General features: G+C 44.5%; 1 protein-coding gene across 4 annotated transcripts in view; it reads left to right on the forward strand.

Annotated features, from left to right (window-relative positions):
- Positions 1 to 7311, forward strand: part of camsap2b (calmodulin regulated spectrin-associated protein family, member 2b) — an 80462-nt gene extending 73151 nt beyond the window's left edge. Inside the window, exons 18-22 of one of the 4 annotated variants that reach the window (XM_029724890.1) lie at positions 1524 to 1620; positions 4779 to 4844; positions 5962 to 6101; positions 6265 to 6383; positions 6485 to 7311. In XM_029724890.1, the coding sequence (XP_029580750.1) occupies positions 1524 to 1620; positions 4779 to 4844; positions 5962 to 6101; positions 6265 to 6383; positions 6485 to 6787 (725 nt within the window). In that variant the 3' untranslated portion in view covers positions 6788 to 7311. The remainder of the gene's footprint in view (positions 1 to 1523; positions 1621 to 4778; positions 4845 to 5961; positions 6102 to 6264; positions 6384 to 6484) is intronic. The other 3 variants (XM_029724891.1, XM_029724892.1, XM_029724893.1) reach the window with 3 other exon arrangements.
- The last annotated feature ends 653 nt before the right edge of the window (positions 7312 to 7964 follow it).

Raw genomic sequence — 7964 nt, forward strand, 5'->3', positions numbered from 1 at the left:
CTGTCAACTGCGTTTATTTTCAGCAAACTTAACATGTGTAAATATTTGTATGAACATAACAAGATTCAACAACTGAGACATAAACTGAACAAGTTCCACAGACATGTGACTAACAGAAATGTAATAATGTGTCCCTGAACAAAGGGGGGGTGAAAATCTAAAGTAACAGTCAGTATCTGGTGTGGCCACCAGCTGCAGTGCATCTCCTCCTCATGGACTGCACTAGATTTGCCAGTTCTTCCTGTGAGATGTTACCCCACTCTTCCACCAAGGCACCTGCAAGTTCCCGGACATTTCTGGGGGGAATGGCCCTAGCCCTCACCCTCCGATCCAACAGGTCCCAGACGTGCTCAATGAGATTGAGATCCGGGCTCTTCTCTGGCCATGGCAGAACACTGACATTCCTGTCTTGCAGGAAATCACACACAGAACGAGCAGTATGGCTGGTGGCATTATAATGCTGGAGGGTCATGTCAGGATGAGCCTGCAGGAAGGGTACCACATGAGGGAGGAGGATGTCTTCCCTGTAACGCACAGCGTTGAGATTGCCTGCAATGACAACAAGCTCAGTCCGATGATGCTGTGACACACCGCCCCAGACCATGACCGACCCTCCACCTCCAAATCGATCCCGCTCCAGAGTACAGGCCTCGGTGTAACTCTCATTCCTTCGACGATAAACGCGAATCCGACCATCACCCCTGGTGAGACAAAACCGAGACTCGTCAGTGAAGAGCACTTTTTGCCAGTCCTGTCTGGTCCAGCGACGGTGAGTTTGTGCCCATAGGCAACGTTTTTGCCAGTCATGTCTGCTGAGGACCTGCCTTACAACAGGCCTACAAGCCCTCAGCCCAGCCTCTCTCAGCCTATTACGGACAGTCTGAGCACTGATGGAGGGATTGTGCATTCCTAATGTAACTCGGGCAGTTGTTGTTGCCATCCTGTACCTGTCCCGCAGGTGCGATGTTCGGATGTACCGATCTTGTGGAGGTGTTGTTACACGTGGTCTGCCACTGCGAGTACAATCAGCTGCCCGTCCTGTCTCCCTGTAGCGCTGTCTTAGGCGACTCACAGTATGGACATTGCAATTTATTGCCCTGGCCACATCTGCAGTCCTCATGCCTCCTTGCAGCATGCCTAAGGCACGTTCACGCAGATGAGCAGGGACCCTGGGTATCTTTCTTTTGGTGTTTTTCAGACTCAGTAGAAAGACCTCTTTAGTGTCCTAAGTTTTCATAACTGTGACCTTAATTGCCTACCTGTTAGTGTCTTAACGACCGTTCCACAGGTGCATGCATCATTAATTGTTTATGGTTCATTGAACAAGCATGGGAATCAGTGTTTAAGCCCTTTACAATGAAGATCTGTGAAGTTTTGGGGATTTTTACGAATTATCTTTGAAAGACAGGGTCCTGAAAAAGGAACATTTCTTTTTTTGCTGAGTTTAGGCTGTTTATGTGTATTTAGTACACACATATATTCACACACACACACTCAAACATGTCTTCTGTATTTACCTCCAGGTACTCGACCGCGCGGGTTCTCAGTCTCCAGCATGTCCCTGGCCTCCCTCAACCTGGTTGACAACGACAGCAACGCCGGAGATAAAAGGATCCCCAGGTGAGGCCAGAAATTGCCTGATTACAGATTTTCTCAATCACGTACAAGCCATTTTTGGATCTGTGTTGAAACGTATCTATCGCAGAACAGCAATGATAAAATGCTTAAATACATTTAAAGAACTTCTGATACAAAATGCGCCTTTGTACCTGACTTGCATATCTTAGACCACCTTTTGCAAAACTTTAAATGCAAATGTCATCAGTGAATACAAAATTCACTGTTAAGTGTTTTGTTCACAGAATATTAACACATTGTTTAACATTTTAAATGACCCCATCAGTGTCATACATGTGCAATATAGGGAAAGATCTAGGCAGTAGGGACTGTCAAATGTTTCGGACATGCAGAGAATTAAGTTGGGTTACTCCTAAGTCATCATCTCCAACATTGTGACCTATATTTAAGAGCTTTCATTTGGTGTGGATAGAGGCATACAGTGCATTCGGAAAGAATTCAGACCCTTGACTTGTTCCACATTTTGTTATGTTACAGCCTATATGACGCTACAAGCTTGGCACACCTGTATTTGGGGAGTTTCTCCCATTCTTCTCTGCAGATCCTCTCAAGCTCTGTCAGGTTGGATGGGGAGCGTCGCTGCACAGCTATTTTCAGGTCTCTCCAGAGATGTTCGATCGGGTTCAAGTCCGAGCTCTGGCTGGGCCACTCAAGGACATTCAAAGACTTGTCCCGAAGCCACTCCTGCGTTGTCTTGCTGTGTGCTTAGGGTCATTGTCCGGTTGGAAGGTGAACCTTTGCCCAAGTCTGAGGTCCCGAGCGCTCTGGAGCAGATTTTCATCAAGGATCTCTCTGTACTTTGCTCCGTTCATCTTTCCCTCGATCCTGACTAGTCTTCCAGTCTCTGCCGCTGAAAAACATCCCCACAGCATGATGCTGCCACCACCATGCTTCACTGTAGGGATGGTGCCAGGTTTCCTCCAGAAGTGATTCTTAGCATTCAGGCCAAACGGTTTAATCTTGGTTTCATCAGACCAGAGAATCTTGTTTCTCATGGTCTGAGTCCTTTAGGTGCCTTATGGCAAACGCCAAGCGGCCTGTCATGTGCCTTTTACTGAGGCGTGGCTTCCGTCTGGCCACTGTACCATAAAGGCCTGATTGGTGGAGTGCTGCAGAGATGGTTGTCCTTCTGGAAGGTTCAACCTAGAGGAACTCTAGAGTTCTGTCAGAGTGACCATTGGGTTCTTGGTCACCTACCTGACCAAGGCCTTTCTCCCCCGATTGCTCAGTTTGACCAGGTGGCCAGCTCTAGGAAGAGTCTTGGTGGTTCCAAACTTCTTCCATTTAAGAATGATGGAGGCCACTGTGTTCTTGGGGACCTTCAATGCTGCAGAGATGTTTTGGTACCCTTCCCGAGATCTGTGCCACGACACAATCCTGTCTCGGAGCTCTACGGACAATTCCTTTGACATCATGGCTTGGTTTTTGCTCTGACATGCACTGTCAACTGTGGGACCTTATATAGACAGGTGTGTTCCTTTCCAAATCATGTCCAATCAATTGAATTTACCACAGGTGGACTCCAATCAAGTTGTAGAAACATCTCATTAATTATCAATGGAAACAGGATGCACCTGAGCTCAATTTCGAGTCTCATAGCAACGGGTCTGAATTCTTATGTAAATAAGGTATTTCTGTTTTTATTTTTTATACATTTTCTAAAATGTCTAAAAACCTGTTTTCACTTCGTCGTTATGGGGTTTTGTTTGTAGATTGATGAGGGAACAAAATTATTGAATCCATTTTAGAATAAGGCTGTAATGTAACAAAAGTGGCCTGAATACTTTCCAAATACACTGTATACATTGATATTTACACTTCAGTTATTTAGCAGACACTCTTATTGAGAGCGACATTAGTGAGTGCATACATTTTAGTACTGGTCCCCCATGGGAATCAAACCCACAACCCTAGCACTACAAGCACCATGCTCTACCAACTGAGCCACACAGGACCAGTTTTGTTCTTCCATTACATTCACCTTCACTTATTTCTGTTGTGGATTGTGTTTGTGCGCCAATGGAAAGTCTATAAAACTATGAGCCAACCAGCCTATGTATTGAATACATGGACTTGGATTGGGATGATACCGATGAATGAATCCAACACACTTTTTTGGGGGGCTTTTTTTATATACATTTTTTAAAATTAGGAATAGTATTTCATTTGATATGTATGAAATTGTTTGGTGAAATATGCATAAAAGGACAGTAATTTCCCATAATTCTGCAACTTTGGATAGTTGTACTTCCAATTTTGATCATCATGATATAGTGACTGCAAAGAAATCCCAGTGGGCACAGACGTCAATTCAACGTCTAGTTTTGATTTACATTTGGTTGAGTTGTCAACTAACGTGAATTCAACAACAAAATGTCACCATGTCATTGGACTTAGGTTAAAAGTTGGGTGAATAACAATTCCCTTACGTTGATTACTTTTTGCAAATCTAATAAATTTTCCACGTTGATTCAACATCATCGCATTGAATTTTTGTTGTTGAAATGACGTGGAACCAATGTTGATTCAGCCAGTTTTTGCCCAGTGGTGTACAATTGATCTAGTTGGACTTTTAAAAAAACTGGTCCCAAACATGTTCTGTTTTTTCTGCTTGGACTCGAGAGATAACTATGGTAGTGTTCATCTGTTTGCAGGCAGTCGTGTTCTATTGTATGTATTTGCAATTTTGACGGTATAATATAGTTTTGATTAATGCATTTATGTTTTGAGAAGGTAATTATGTTTTGAAAACACATTTACTGTTTTTCAAAAGGCCACAGAGTTCTGTGTCTTGTGGACTCTGTTTTGAACTCGACAACATTGTTCCAAAAAATACTGCGATTGAGAAAATCTGTAAAAAGGACATACAGTTTAGCCAACTCCTTTAGCATGACAACGTCAAAAGAGTTGACTAAAGCACAAACAGACTGGCACCCAGGCTGGCTACGATCCCCCCCCAAAAAAAGCCTTTACAGAGCATCAAAAGCACGAATACTTCTTCAAGAGGACATTCATGTGTCTTATAACTTGTCTAGGTATTGCAACCAAAACGGTTTTCGCTCTCTTGATCTTCTCTATTCCTCTCTCCCTCCTCGCTCTCTGTTTTTTCCCTCTGTTTTGCACGGACCTCCCGGAAGCAGTAAACTAGGCACTGTGAGAGGCCATATCTCTTTCTTTTTAAGCTCTCCCAAAGAGAGAAAGGGAAGGTTTGTAAGGTCCCTCCCTACACCAGCCTAGGGCCTAGACTTTCACCTAGACTTTCATCTAGACTTTCATCTCAGTGCATCACAGTCCAGATTGATCAATCAATCTGCTTTTACTTGAGGTAATATCTTTCAGAACAATTCCCTGTAGCCATACCTAACAGAATCTATCTAAATATCCCATGTGCAGACATATATTTTTGAATCATGTTTGAGCAAGCCACATACAGTACACCAACATTCATTCTGAGTATGACCTGAGACGTAGAGGACACATCCTAGATGTGTTATTTCAACGTCATGCTGTATGGGTTAAGTGTTGGCCAATTACCTCCTTTAAAACAGACCAAAAACTGACGCTCAGTACCGCAGCTGCTTCTGCCTCATTTCATACATGCCCAGCCTCCTGCCTCACCGACTCTGCCCTTTCTCTGCTCCATGCTAGCTGCTCCATGCTAGCTGCTCCATGCTAGCTGCTCCATGCTAGCTGCTCCATGCTAGCTGCTCTACGTTAAGCTGCTGTCTGTGGTTGTTACCTCTAGACTAGACCCGGCGTCAGAGCCATCCAAGCTGCAGCAGACGGGGCGCTCTCCCGTCCCAGGCACGGTAACTTCCACAGCCATGCTGGCTCACATGGAGCCACAGGCCCTTTGTTTTGTATGCAGAGACTTCGAACTAGGGTACACACTAACCCTAACCCCAATTAGGACATGAATGAGCCTGGGCCTGGGACGTGAGTGTGGCTGCTGCAGTTGTATTCTGTCTTGTCACTGAACAGTTGCCTAAAGCTGCTGTTGCATACTGCAGTGTCTCTTCTCCATATCCTAGCGGCCATAATGATTGGACTGTACAATAGCTTTGCTCTACTGCACATGCCTCTGATCTGATCCAGGGACACAGAGATCACTGGGGATGATGTAATATGAGGGAACAGGGAAGGCTGCCTGGGAGAACTGTGTCTATGTCTGACCCTGTTTCTCTGTATGTCTCTGTGTCTGTGTATACGTGGTATATATGTCTATGTCTGTTTTTTTGTGTGAATGTGTATCTGTTATTGTGTGTGTGTCCACGCATGTGTCACTCGTACTGTATATATGTGTGTGTGTGTGTACATTCCTAGGCCAGATTCTGCTAGGCCAGACTCTGCTAGGCCAGACTCTGCGGAGGGCAATCTGTCGTCCTGCCCGTCTCGTAACGGAGAGAAGGACTGGGAGAACGAGTCCACAACCTCCTCCACTCCCTCCAACCAAGAGTACACAGGTACGGACCGCTTCACTACAATCACGGTGTTCTGCTTTCAAAAGGAGACCAAACTCTTGCAGTATACCAGAGCTATGTAGTCCATGTGTAGAACAGGCTGTGTTGTGAGTTTCTGTTTGTTTGTTACTGCATTCCTTATGCTGGTATTCGCTTCTTCCCTCAGGGCCGAAGCTGTACAAGGAGCCCAGTGCTAAGTCCAACAAGCATATCATCCAGAACGCCCTGGCCCACTGCTGCCTGGCGGGCAAGGTCAACGAAGGACAGAAGAATAAGATAATAGATGTAGGCAATTTGCTGTACACAATATGTTTCTTTCTCTCTAATTTTACTTCACTCTTTTACCTCACATTTGTTCCTTTCTTCTCCTCCACTATCTCTTTCAGGAAATGGAGAGATCGGGGGCCAACAACTTCCTGGTTTTGTTCCGAGACACGGGTTGCCAGTTCCGCTCGGTGTACACCTACTGCCCTGAGACGGAGGAAATCACCAAGCTGGCGGGCATCGGGCCCAAGAGCATCACAGCCAAGATGATCGAGGGCCTGTATAAGTATAACTCAGACAGGAAGCAGTTCAGCCACATCCCTGCCAAGACAATGTCAGCTAGTGTAGACGCCATCATCATCGCCCCTCACCTGTGGCAGACCAAGAAACAGGGCACGCCCAAGAAACTGGGTAGTCTCAAGTAGTCACAGCAACAACCCCTTTCATACCAAACCCAGGATATTGTTGCTAGGTGTCCTGAGTTATAGTTGAGGACTGAGGGGAGGCTTTGCGGGTTTTCCGACCCAGGAAGGGCCAAATTACCTGGGATATTACAGGGTCTGGTTTGGTATGAACAGTGCTAAAGAGTCCATCTTTCTAATCTTCTTTCCCATTCAGATATTTAATGAACACGTACACTTGGCATTCATCTGGATCTGATATCTGATGTACAGTTTAATTTGATGAATATGTGGTAGGTGGTTTTCTTCTAAACGGGACACTATTGGCTTTATGCACAACTGGAATGTAGGGGGAAAAAACATCAACACAAGCCTCAAGGGACATTGTTGTTGTTATGCAAGACTGTGTGTGTGTGTGTGTGTGTGTGTGTGTGTGTGCGTGCGTGCGTGCGTGCGTGTGCGTGGGACCCAGAGTCATTCTAATGGTGCACGTGTGTGTATGTTCGTCAGCATGCGTGGGTGCCCATGTTCTCATGTGCCAAAAAAAAGGGGCTGATGAAAGCCTTACTGAATCGGACCACTGAAGCACTGAATGTCATTCTTTTTTAAATAGACCGAGTTTGAGTTCCCTATGTTCATCATGTGTGGCCTTATGCTTGTTTTGTGAAAGCGCAGTGATTAGGTCATATTTAAGCGCCAAATGGGATGTTTTTGTGAGTACAGGATGATACGTATATGAGAGCTTGTTGAGTGTGGCTGTGTGTGAGGCTTGCTTTTCTCTGTGGCTGAAAGATGAGACTGAGAAGTTGGGTTTACATAATGTGTCAATAGTTAAGTAGGTTGTCGTAACTTCCGATAAGAACTAGATTGTAAAATCATTGATTAAGTATAATCTAGTTCACAGGAATGTCAGCAACTGACTCTTAATTTATTATATGTTTTTGATAAGGCTTTGGAAGTTTTTTAAAGGTCCAATGCAGATGTTTTTATCTCAATATCAAATAATTTCTGGGTAACAATTAAGTACCATATTGTGATTGTTTTAAATGGTCAAAAAGAAACAAAAATAGCTTATTAGCAAAGAGCAATTTCTCAAGCAATAATTTTGCTAGGACAGTCTGGGAGTGAGCTGTTATTGACAGAGAGATTTGGAACTCTTTCTTATTGGTCTAGTAACTAATTTACTGCATGATGATGTCAC

The sequence above is a fragment of the Salmo trutta genome, chromosome 31 (genome assembly GCF_901001165.1).
Source record: "Salmo trutta chromosome 31, fSalTru1.1, whole genome shotgun sequence".
NCBI lineage: Eukaryota > Metazoa > Chordata > Actinopteri > Salmoniformes > Salmonidae > Salmo > Salmo trutta.